Below are 13,060 nucleotides of genomic sequence, written 5' to 3'. Positions count from 1 at the left end.
ATTTGTGTTAATATTATTCTCTCTATTGCAATACATGGAAGCTTATTTTGCAGAGCCGGACACTACTCTTGGTGTTTACAAACTTTTATGAAGAATTTGGAGGAGGAACCCGCCTTGCAATGCCGAAGACAATCTGCGCGCCGGACTCGTCGTCATTGAAGCCGGGTTCAGGGGCTACTGAGGGAGTCCTGGATTAGGGAGTGTTCGGGTAGCCGGACTATACCTTCAGCCGAACTCCAGGACTATGAAGATACAAGATTGAAGACTCCGTCCCGTGTCCGGATGGGACTTTCCTTGGCGTGGAAGGCAAGCTTGGCGATGCGGATATTCAAGATCTCCTACCATTGTAACCGACTTTGTGTAACCCTAACCCTCTCCAGTGTCTATATAAACCGGAGGGTTTTAGTCCGTAGGACAACTTCATCATACAATAATCATACCATAGGCTAGCTTTTAGGGTTTAGCCTCCTTGATCTCGTGGTAGATCTACTCTTGTACTACCCATATCATCAATATTAATCAAGCAGGACGTAGGGTTTTACCTCCATCAAGAGGGCCCAAACCTGGGTAAAACATTGTGTCCCTTGTCTCCTGTTACCATCCGGCCTAGACGCACAGTTCGGGACCCCCTACCCGAGATCCGCCGGTTTTGACACCGACAGGGGGTGATTAGACTACTTGAACAAATAAAAATCTATCCTTTTCCCAATTTTAAGTCTTGGCATATTTTAGCAACTTAGCACAAGTCAAGCAATAAACCTACACATGCTAGTCTAAGATTATAACAGCGGAATGTAAAAACATTGCACATGAAGGTAAAGGGAGGAGTTTGGAGGGAGCAAACGCAATGTAGACACAGAGATTTTTGGTGTGGTTCTGATAGGTGGTGCTATCGTACATCCACGTTGATGGAGACTTCAACCCACGAAGGGTAACGGCTGTGCGAGTCCACAGAGGGCTCCACCCATGAAGGGTCCATGAAGAAGCAACCTTGTCTATCCCACCATGGCCATCGCCCACGAAGGACTTGCCTCACTTGGGTAGATTTTCACGAAGTAGGCGATCTCCTTGCCCTTACAAACTCCTTGGTTCAACTCCACAAACTTGTCGGAGGCTCCCAAGTGACACCTAACCAATATAGGAGACACCACTCTCCAAAAGGTAATAGATGTGTGTTGATGATGAACTCCTTGCTCCTATGCTTCAAATGATAGTCTCCCCAACACTCAACTCTCTCTCACTGATTTGGATTTGGTGGAAAGATGATTTGAGTGGAAAGCAACTTGGGGAAGGCTAGAGATCAAGATTCTTGTGGTTGGATTGGAATATCTTGGTCTCAACACATGAGTAGGTGGTTCTCTCTTAGAAAATGTATGCTGGAAGTGTAGGAAAGTTCTAATGGCTCTCTCCACGAATGGAGTAGTGGGTGGAGGGGTATATATAGCCTCCACACAAAATCTAACGGTTACACGCAATTTACCAAACTCGGTGAGACCGAATCATGAAACTCGGTCAGACCGATTTAGTTCGAAGTGTGAACGTTAGGATTTTTGGTGGGACCGATTTCATTAGGGTTAGGGCATAACGTAATCTCGGTGAGACCGATCACATAAACTCAGTAAGACCAATTTCTGTAATAGGCAAACTGAGAGTTGGTCAGGCAAACTCGGTGGGACTGAATCGCTCATTTCGGTGAGACCGAACGTTACGCAAGGGAAATAGAGAGTTTGCATTGTGAACTCAGTGGGATCGATCGCTCATCTCGATTAGACCGAAACGTTATGAAGGGAAACAGAGAGTTTGCAATCCCATCTCGGTGAGACTGAGATCCCTATCGGTGAGATCGAACTGACTAGGGTTTTTGGTAGTGGCTATGTCAAGTGAACTCGGTGGCACCGGATAGATAAAATCGGTGGGGCCGAGTTTGACTTTTGGTTTGGGACATATGTGGGTATGAGAAAGTGGTTGAGGGCTTTTGGAGCATATCACTAAGCATTTTGAGCAAGCAAGCCATTAAGCAACACCTCATCCCCTTCTAATAGTATTGGCTTTTCCTATGGACTCAATGTGAACTTGGATCACTAAAAATGAAAATGTAGAGTCTTGAGCTTGAGCCAATATGTGTCCTTAGCATTTTGAGGGGTCCACATTCCTAGTCCATGCCATGCCAATCATTGAACTTTCTGAAATGATCACCTTGAAAGAGCATTAGTTCAATGAGCTATATGTTGTTAGGAATTACCAAAACCACCCAGGGATAGTTTCACTTTCACCGATCTTACCGATGAAGACGTGAATTTTGCCGAAGGGGACACGATACCCGTATTCAATTGAGTCGGCCTCAGGGCCCCAGCTAGCGTCGTCAATGTAGAGCTTGTCGCGGCGACTCTTGGTCATCCTGCCAAGGACGTGTCCCTCGATCCCTGGGAAAGAGCCCTTCAACAACTCGAAACCATCATGCACGTCCCACGGTGGGCGCCAACTATCATGGTTTTGTCACGACAGATGCCCTCGTGAAAGGACTTAGGTGCGAGGCCATGGCTACGGTGATTAGCTTAAAGGGGTTGAATGGGAGGAGAGACACGAGTTTACCCAGGTTTGGCCCCTCACCGAGGAGGTAAAAGCCTACTTCCTGCTTGGTGTTGTATTGATTGAGTATCGATTATAAGGGAGCAGAATCGCTTAACCTAGCTCTCGATTGATTGTAACTTGAGTTAACCCGTCGCAGGGTCTCGCCTTCATATACACAGGTTGAGGCCCTAGGCTTACAAGAGTCCGGGTCGGATCGTATAATGTAACCGACCCTAGTCTAAGTCACCTTGCTTTGCTAGGAAAGTCGCCATGGGGCGGCTCACACCTCCAGGTTATGTGCCATCTTCGGGTCTTGGGCCTCCAACTGGCCCACCTTGTAAGCTGCCTCCAGTCTCTCAGGTCTTGGCTTCTTGGGCCTACTTAGGCTTTCACTTATGAATCGCCAACAATGTAACTCGGCCCCTCTTGGGCGGGTTACACCGTGGGGTTATATCCCCAACATTAGACATTAGTAGCAATATCGGAGTGAATATAGCAGTTTTAATGAAATATATCTGTTTAAACCAAGGGTAGAGGAGTGTAAAAATATCACTCATAAGAGACGACTATGATGAAGAAGACCTTCACAAAGAAGAAGTAGGTCTCGGGAAATGTTAGATCGACAAAGATCGGCAAAACAACGCAAACAACCATAGGTGGGGAGTAGGTGGGATGAGTAAGGAGTGGGACAAACATCGACTGACAAGTCCAGTTGGATCCATGCTCTGGCTGCCGTGGCAGCTTCTAGGATGCGTGTGATACCATAGTAATGCATTAGAAAGGACAATTGGAGAAATGAATCCACCAACGAGTCCAGCTGGATTCATGCCCTGGCTGCCATGACAGCTTCTAGGATGCGTGTGATACCATCGCAAGCCATTAGAAAGGACGGCTAGAAAAATAGATCTACCGACTAGTCCAACTGAATTCATGTCCTGACTGCTATGGCAAGTTTTAGGATGCGTGTGATACCACAACAAGGCATTAAAAAGATGGCCAAAAAAATGTTTCATCTATTTAGAGACAAATGAGCAAAGTGGAAAACGACTGTCGATTCTTTGGGCTGCCCCTCTTGACAGCATATCGCTTCTAGTATAACCTCACCCTTCGCGGGGCAGAGCTACTCCTCCTCCTGACCACCTCCCCATTTTCCCCCTCACGCCACTACTCCCTCCTCTCCTCAATGGCAGATCTGCCTCCGTCCCTCGCCACCGGCCCCTCCTCCCCGCCTCCGCCTCCACCCCCGTACGGGCCGTCGACCGCGACGCCGGCTGCTAGGGGGAAGGACTGGAATAAGGTTCCCGCGGAGCAGCTCGTGATCGACTTCTGTGACCCGGAGTTGCGTGAGGACGCCCTCCGCCAGCTCTACAAGGTCGCTTACTTCCCCCACCCCTCCCTCCCACCGCGGAGAGCCCCACGATTCTCTCTAGCTCTCCCCGTTGAGGAAGATTTCGCGTTTTGTAGATCTCTAGTAGGTGTTTATGGGTCGGATTTGCGGCGGGGAATCGGGAGATTTGTATGTGTCGTGTGGTGGTTGGTAAAGATGCGACCTTGGTGATGCAATGTTGTGTTTAGGCGAAAGTAGATTGGGGACCCTGGTGATCTATCCGATATCAGTTGTTGTGCAATTAAGTAGGCAAATATGCTCATGTGGTATCTAGGTTCTAGGGTATAGATCAATGCACATCTTGTCTTTCCCTCTTACTCCTTGTTCCGTGTTTTGTATGGAAATGGTGCTTTCCGACCCCCAATAGCGATTCCATGACTAGCTTGTGGTATGTTGGGTAATTTAGTGCAACTCTGCGTGCTTGTGTCTGGAGTATGACAAGAATAAGTTAGAATCTTATTTTTGATGCTAATCGTCCTTCACAAGTCGGTCTTACATTAAAGATATGTTTTTAGGAGGACATTAAAGATAATATTGAAATCATGCTATTGTTTCCATGTTCATCAAAATATCAGACTAGTCATGAATATAGCGCTCGTTTTTACCGAGTTAGGTAAAAAGAGCGACAACGCACAAAGTGATAACAACAAATCAATACATGAAGGTACCGTTCACCCACTCTTCTGCATTGATCTTCATCGTGAGCAACATCGCTCGAAATTTATATTGAATTCATTTACCAATTGTTTACATGTTTTAAAATACTTGTTTCATGATTGATAAAGGAGTCATTGGGTTCATCCTGAACCCACTGACCATTAATTCGATGTTTTCTCTACATGTCTTGAGTGGCGACGCCACTTCCTCTGTATCGTCTCCGGCGCCGGAGATTCCGAAGGGAGATTAAACATCGACGGCGACGATGACGGAGGAGAAGGCCGACATAAAGACGGCAAAGGTCTCGAAAGCGTGAGGTCGACGGAGGTCGTCAAAACAACGCAACCAATGTTAGGTGGCGAGCAGGTGCACCGAGGAAGGAGTGGGGACAAACGCCGGCCGGGCAAAACAACAAACGATGTTAGGTGGCGAGCAGGTGCACCGAGGAAGTAGTGGGACAATCGCTCACCGGACAAAACAACAAACATTATTAGGTGGCGAGCAGGTGCGCCGAGGAAGGAGTGAGATAGACGCCCACCGACAAGTCGAACCGAATTCATGCCTGGCCGCCATGGCAGCTTCCAAACATGATGAGTAGGATGCGTGCAACACCATTACAAGGCATTGGAAAGGACGGCTGGGAAAATTTCGTCTCCGTTTGAAGACAAGGAGCAAAGTTGGAAACCGCCGCCGATTCCCTGTCCTGCCCCTCCTCGTAGCATACCGCTTCTAGTATAACCTTCCCTCCGGGGGGCACAGCCTCTCCTCCTTCCCCTGACCACCTCCTCAGTTTTTCCTCACCCTCCTCAATGGCGAATCTGCCGCCGTCCCTCGCCGCCGGCCCCTCCTTCGGCGCGCCCTCCCCGCCCCCGCTCCCGCCCCCGTCCGGCTCGTCGGCCGCGGCGCCGCCCGCCGGGGGGAGGGACCGGAAGATGGTGTCCGCGGAGCAGCTCGTGCTCGACCTCTGCGACCCGGAGCTGCGCGAGAACGCCCTCCTCGAGCTCTCCAAGGTCGTTTCCTCCCCCTGCCCCCCGCCCTGCCGCCGCGGAGAAGCCCGCGCTTCCCACTAGCCCTCCCCGTCGATTAAAATTTCGCGTTTGTAGCTTCCTGGTGGATGTTTAAGTCTCGGATTTGCGGTGGGGAATCGGGCGATCTGTATGCGTCATGTGGTGGTTGGTAAAGCTGCGACCTTGGTGGTACAATGTTGTGTCTAGGCGAAAGTAGATTCGGGACCCTGATGACCTATCTGATGTCAGCTGCAGGGCAGTTCGCTATGGGTAAATCGGCTCACGTGGTGATCTAAGGTTATAGGGTATAGATCAGTGCACGCCCGTCTTTGTCTGTTATCTTTGATCCGTGCTTGGTATGGAAATGTTGCTCTCCGATCTCCCTAGGGCGATTCTATGGCTTGCTTGTGGTGTTTGGTAATTTAGTGCAACTCTGCCTGCTCATATCTGGAGTATGAAGAGAATTGGGTGATTTTGTGCAGTCCTTTAGCTTGCTGTAGACTTGTAGATATGTAGCGAAAGCAAGTATGGTTTGGTATGTGATTTTTGTAGTTTTTATTATGATACATTCTTTAAACATGTGCTATGCTGTACCTGTTATTAGCACCCGTAGCGGGAATGGTTGCCGATCTCTGTTGGACACACTTGGATGGCAGTTTGGATGTGTGCATTGGATAACTGTATTCATTTTAGTTCTGCTTGCTCTGATTAAAATGGAAAGTGCTGTCGTTATCTTATATGTTGTTCTATTAGGATTGAATACGACAAGACATGTGCCCATTTATGTTATAGTACCCCTGAATAAAATGGAAAATACTGCAGTTATCATATACAATCTCTTAGGAGTGAATACCACAAGAAGTGTATCTTTGTTAATCCCCCCTGCTTCCTGATGAATTTGTTTCTTGGTAAAAGTGAACTTCCAATGAATATTTTTGTGCTGGAGCAGGCTGCAAGGTCTGTATTCGACTGTGCACATTTAATTATAGTATATGGTGGAGATACCCTGTTCAAGGACAGGTGGGTGGGGAGTGTAAACTTTGTGAAATCCTGTCCTATTGATGCCTTTGCAAACTTATCAGGAGGTGGTGTTAAGAAATCTAAACAGTTTAAACTATATAGGAAGACATTTATATGTTAGAAATAGTCTGTTCTACTTCTGCAGATTATCTAGATAAGTGATGAAGTTTAGTTAGTATAGTATTTTTTTCTGTCACTTCTTTATCTACCAAAAGTGTGAACCCATGGTATGAGCCACTAATGCAAGCATCATCATTCTTTTCTTAGTGAAACATCAACTTTCCAAAGAAAATATCCCAAACTGGACAGTTGATACATGGAACTATTTTACTTTAACATTTAGAGTATGGCAGCAAATCTGGGACGCAGGAGGTGAAAATTCATTGTCTAATCTGTTTCTCAGTTTTCCTCTTTCAGAAGCGAGAGATTTTTCAAGACCTTGCTCCACTGCTGTGGCACTCCTTTGGCACCGTTGCTGCACTGCTCCAGGTAGGTTACAATTATTGCACAGTTCTAAATATGTACTTGTGCAGTTCTTGTTATTTAAGTTAGGGTGGTTGTGCATGTGTATTGATTCTTTCAATATGAAATTTATTGATGGTTCTGCACATTTTCCTTATTCAGTCTGTCTTGCTGTTTTGAAAATTTATGCAGGAGATTGTGTCAATCTACCCTTCACTTTCACCTCCTACTTTGTCGCCAGTTGCATCAAACCGTGTCTGCAATGCACTTGCACTTCTTCAGGTATGCTTTTACATGAGAAAGAAAAGGAAACCCTCACTCCTGGTGGGCCTTGTGGTGGATTGAGAATACTACTGCTTTCATATCATACTTGCTTGCCATCCGCCCCTCAATTTCATTTTACTTTTTTTTAATGCAGTGTGTTGCTTCACACCCTGACACCAGGATCCCGTTCTTGAATGGTACTGAGTGCCACTGTTTCTATGCCAAGTCTTAAATATTTCCATTGTTTATTGTTAAAAGGCTTTCCTCATTTTGATGACTTTACAGAATAAGTAAATCTTAACTTGCAGTGGTTAATAATTGAGTCTTCTTTCTTTTCCTTTGCAGCTCACATCCCACTGTACCTGTACCCGTTCCTGAATACTACCAGCAAGACAAGACCTTTTGAGTACTTGAGGCTTACCAGCTTGGGTGTTATTGGTGCTCTTGTGAAGGTAAATTAAAACTAGATACTTATGCAAACTAGGAATGGATGGTCCATATAGATTTTTTGCTTTAAATGGTGAGAGGGTTGAACAGTGATGGAGATTGGCTGTATTTTTTCTTTGGTAGACTATATCTTGTTCTTTTGGTATTTTCATTCCAATAATCCAGTCGTTTTAATCAAATGGACTAGTTGGGATTGGATCCCAGGAATCCCAACAGGAACTATTATTTTTGAACCAAACAGGCTAATGATTTGTTAGAAATTCTATTATTTCTTCTTTTGGATATTCGATTTGCATATCATAAGAGTATTTCTTTTGCTTTGTTTTTGATATATGCAGGTTGACGATTCTGAAGTCATTGGGTTTCTGCTTCAAACTGAAATAATCCCTCTGTGTCTGCGTACTATGGAGATGGGCAGTGAACTTTCCAAAACAGTATGAACTCAACCCCTTTTATAAATCTAAGTCTAATGATGATCATCTAGTTCTGATTCTATGCTTTGTAGCCTTTGACAATGCATCGGCATGGTTAATTAATCTTATGCGAAATTTGCATGGTGCAACACTGAAATCATGCTGCAACCTAATTTGGTTATGGTATGAATTGCTGTGATTATCTGTGTTAGCTGCCTTCTGTAGGTTGCTTCATTCATCCTTTTCATCTTCCTTACTGGAGTATTTTATCTTTTAACAATTATTATAAATTTGTATTATTTAAATTACCTTGTTGGTAGCTAATAAATAACGATGTCGATGGCAAGAAGAAACTCTAAACTGGTTGTTGAGCCATGATGTACTTAAAGCTTCCATAGATAGCTTTTTACTAGATTGTTGGGATCTCTTTACTCCGAGAGATCTGTAGTAAGTGCATCAGTCTCACTAACTCTGCCGAGGTTACTGTTACTTGCAGGTGGCCACCTTTATTGTTCAAAAGATTCTGCTTGATGACATTGGGTTGCGTTACATCTGCGCGACCGCTGAGCGTTTCTTTGCTGTGGCCACTGTTTTAGCACAGATGGTCCAGGCGCTTGCTGAACAGCCGTCTGCAAGATTGCTGAAGCACATAATCCGCTGCTACCTCAGGCTGACAGAGAACCAGAGGTTGGTAATGGTAGCACATCTGTCAAAATCACAGCCTGTATAACTGGCAGTTCCTAAGTCTCTGTATGTGATGTTATGCAGGGCTTGTGCTGCGCTCAACAGTTGCCTCCCCACCGTGCTGAAGGACGGGACATTCAACAACTTCCTTCTTGTGTGTTCCCCAGCTCGTGCTTTCCCTAGCTAGATAGACAAGCTTGACATATCTGCACCGGGACAGTTTGGATCGTTTACTGACGCCTATATCTTTACCCATGGACGCAGGATGACAACGTTACAAGGCGGTGGCTCCAGCAGCTGCTGAGCAACATGTCGATCGCCGGCATGGGCGGGGGAAGCTCCCACACTGGTATGGGCGGAGGAGGCTCTCTCGGCGGCATGGGCGGGGGAGGCTCTCTTGGGGGCATGGGCGGCGGAGGCTCTCTTGGTGGCATGGGCGGCGGAGGCTCTCTCGGTGGTGGCATGGGAGGCGGGGGCTCTCTCGGCGGCATGGGTGGAGGAGGCTCTCTTGGTGGCGGCATGGGAGGCGGGGGCTCTCTCGGCGGCATGGGTGGGGGAGGCCCTCACGGGGGCCTCGACCACCTGATGGGGCTCTGAGCGAGCGAGCGAAAGAAGCTGTGTCTGCAGGCTGTGGAGAGCCTGAACCAACCCCCAGCGATGCATGTGTCTGTCTGTCAGTCTGTTGTAGATGTAGTAGGGGGAAAGAAACTCCGTGCTGTTTGTAGTTGTTTGTGTTGTCGAAACTGGAAGAAGAGAGTCGTCTGTCTGTCTGTCTGTCTGTCTGTGTGCCCTTTGTGGGAAGAAGAAGATAGGAGTGTGTTATAGTAGTGTGTCAGTCTGTGTCTAGATGTTTGGGTTGTGCTTTGTGTTTGCTGGACTGCATGTAAAAAAGACAAATAAACCGGCGCAGAAGCTCTCCCTGCCCTGCTCTTTGGCAAATGTTCAAGGGTGAAGAGGGATAGCAAGTTCAAACTGAAAATCAGAGTTTTACTTTTACAGTAGTATGTGGCATGGGATTCTGCTTGTGCTCGAGCATGCTGGGGTCTCTCTTTTGCAGGTAACGTTGAACCTGCAAGGGCAGGTGTGATGGTACCATAGGCCAATGCCATGAAAGATTTTTTTCCCCCGGCAATGCCATGAAAGGTGACATGGGCAGATCCCCGTGTTCTGGCTGGGAAGTAAGGCCACGTACGACGGTACAATGCAAGGTGTTTAAGGAGGTCCTTACTAACATAAATTGAGTTTTTTTAAGCACAAAGTGCTTAGGTCTACAGGAGGGGTGCTTAATTAGGGATTCCAGGATATTCATTGTTTCGACCTAGCAATGCTGGCAAAACAAGCGTGGCGTATTATTGAGAATCAAGACTCCTTATGTGTGACCGTGTTGAGAGCTAAATATTTCCCAAACGATGATTTATTGAATACAAAGCTAACAAAGGGCTTTTCTTTTACTTGGAAAAATATTATGACAGGGGTTAATTGTCTAAATCTTGGTTATATTTGGCATGTTGGAAATGGTCACAACATTGATATTTGGGAAGATGCTGTTGGGGAATGTAGTAATTTTTAAAAATTTCCTACGCACACGCAAGATCATGGTGATGCATAGCAACGAGAGGGGAGACTGTGATCTACGTACCCTTGTAGATCGACAACGGAAGCGTTTGGTTGATGTAGTCGTACGTCTCCACGGCCCGACCGATCAAGCACCGAAACTACGGCACCTCCGAGTTCTAGCACACGTTCAGCTCGATGACGATCTCCGGACTCCGATCCAGCAAAGTGTCGGGGAAGAGTTCCGTCAGCACGACGGCGTGGTGACGATCTTGATGTTCTACCGTCGCAGGGCTTCGCCTAAGCACCGCTACAATATGACCGAGGTGGAATATGGTGGAGGGGGCACCGCACACGGCTAAGGAGCGATCACGAAGATCAACTTGTGTGTCTAGGGGTGCCCCCTGCCCCCGTATATAAAGGAGCAAGGGGAGGAGGCCGGCCGGCCCTATAGGCGCGCCAAGGAGGAGTCCTCCTAGTAGGACTCCTACTAGGAGGGGGAAAGAAGTGGGGAGGGAGAGGAAAAGGGGGGCGCCGCCCCCCTCTCCCAGTCCAATTCAGACCAGGGGGAGGAGGCGCGCGGCCCACCCTGGCTGCCCCTCTCTCTCTCCACTAAGGCCCATATGGCCCATTACTTCTCCCGGTAGGGTTCCGGTAACCCTCCGGCTCTCCGGTTTTCTCCGAAATCACTCGGAACACTTCCGGTGTCCAAATATAGCCGTCCAATATATCAATCTTTATGTCTCGACCATTTCGAGACTCCTCGTCATGTCCGTGATCATATCCGGGACTCTGAACTAACTTCGGTACATCAAAACTCATAAACTCATAATATAACTGTCATCGAAACCTTAAACGTGCGGACCCTACGGGTTCGAGAACAATGTAGACATGACCGAGACACGTCTCCGGTCAATAACCAATAGCGGAACCTGGATGCTCATATTGACTCCTACATATTCTACGAAGATCTTTATCGGTCAGACTGCATAACAACATACGTTGTTCCCTTTGTCATAGGTATGTTACTTGCCCGAGATTCGATCGTCGGTATCTCAATACCTAGTTCCATCTCGTTACCGGCAAGTCTCTTTACTCATTCTGTAATACATCATCTCACAACTAACTCATTAGTTGCAATGCTTGCAAGGCTTATGTGATGTGCATTACCGAGAGGGCCCAGAGATACCTCTCCGACAATCGGAGTGACAAATCCTAATCTCGAAATACGCCAACCCAACATGTACCTTTGGAGACACCTGTAGAGCTCCTTTATAATCACCCGGTTACGTTGTGACGTTTGGTAGCACACAAAGTGTTCCTCCGGCAAATGGGAGTTGCATAATCTCATAGTCATAGGAACATGTATAAGTCATGAAGAAAGCAATAGCAACATACTAAACGATCGGGTGCTAAGCTAATGGAATGGGTCATGTCAATCAGATCATTCATCTAATGATGTGATCCTGTTAATCAAATGACAACTCTTTGTCCATGGTTAGGAAACATAACCATCTTTGATTAACAAGCTAATCTAGTAGAGGCATACTAGTGACACTCTGTTTGTTTATGTATTCACACATGTATTATGTTTCTGGTTAATACAATTCTAGCATGAATAATAAACTTTTATCATGATATATAAGGAAATAAATAATAACTTTATTATTGCCTCTAGGGCATATTTCCTTCAGTCTCCCACTTGCACTAGAGTCAATAATCTAGATTACACAGTAATGATTCTAACACCCATGGAGCCTTGGTGCTGATCATGTTTTGCTCGTGGAAGAGGCTTAGTCAACGGGTCTGCTACATTCAGATCCGTATGTATCTTGCAAATCTCTATGTCTCCCACCTGGACTAGATCCCGGATGGAATTGAAGCGTCTCTTGATGTGCTTGGTTCTCTTGTGAAATCTGGATTCCTTTGCCAAGGCAATTGCACCAGTATTGTCACAAAAAAATTTCATTGGACCCGATGCACTAGGTATGACACCTAGATCGGATATGAACTCCTTCATCCAGACTCCTTCATTCGCTGCTTCCGAAGCAGCTATGTATTCCGCTTCACACGTAGATCCCGCCACGACGCTCTGTTTAGAACTGCACCAACTGACAGCTCCACCATTTAATGTAAATACGTATCCGATTTGCGATTTAGAATCGTCCGGATCAGTGTCAAAGCTTGCATCAACGTAACCGTTTACAATGAGCTCTTTGTCACCTCCATATACGAGAAACATATCCTTAGTCCTTTTCAGGTACTTCAGGATGTTCTTGACCGCTGTCCAGTGATCCACTCCTGGATTACTTTGGTACCTCCCTGCTAGACTTATAGCAAGGCACACATCAGGTCTGGTACACAGCATTGCATACATGATAGAGCCTATGGCTGACGCATAGGGAACATCTTTCATTTTCTCTCTATCTTCTGCAGTGGTCGGGCATTGAGTCTGACTCAACTTCACACCTTGTAACACAGGCAAGAACCCTTTCTTTGTTTGATCCATTTTGAACTTCTTCAAAATCTTGTCAAGGTATGTGCTTTGTGAAAGTCCAATTAAGCGTCTTGATCTATCTCTATAGATCTTTATG

General features: G+C 46.4%; 1 protein-coding gene across 2 annotated transcripts; it reads left to right on the top strand.

Annotated features, from left to right (window-relative positions):
* The first annotated feature begins 3,644 nt into the window (after positions 1 to 3,644).
* Positions 3,645 to 9,891, top strand: LOC125510837 (uncharacterized). 2 transcript variants are annotated; one of them, XM_048676108.2, is made up of 9 exons: positions 3,645 to 3,943; positions 7,060 to 7,131; positions 7,297 to 7,386; positions 7,523 to 7,565; positions 7,714 to 7,820; positions 8,154 to 8,249; positions 8,725 to 8,915; positions 8,997 to 9,066; positions 9,177 to 9,891. In XM_048676108.2, the coding sequence occupies exons 1-9, from the start codon at positions 3,755 to 3,757 to the stop codon at positions 9,507 to 9,509; spliced, it is 1,191 nt and encodes a 396-aa protein (XP_048532065.2). In that variant the 5' UTR covers positions 3,645 to 3,754; the 3' UTR covers positions 9,510 to 9,891. The 2 variants fall into 2 exon arrangements, with proteins under 2 accessions (XP_048532065.2, XP_048532064.1); XM_048676107.2 differs by lacking the exon at positions 3,645 to 3,943 and adding an exon at positions 5,310 to 5,625.
* The last annotated feature ends 3,169 nt before the right edge of the window (positions 9,892 to 13,060 follow it).

Source organism: Triticum urartu, chromosome 5A (assembly GCF_056163025.1).
Source record: "Triticum urartu cultivar PI428250 chromosome 5A, HENAU_Tu73, whole genome shotgun sequence".
Lineage (NCBI taxonomy): Eukaryota > Viridiplantae > Streptophyta > Magnoliopsida > Poales > Poaceae > Triticum > Triticum urartu.
The sequence above is the reverse complement of the archived record's forward strand: the minus strand, read 5'-3'. Positions and strand labels throughout refer to the sequence as shown.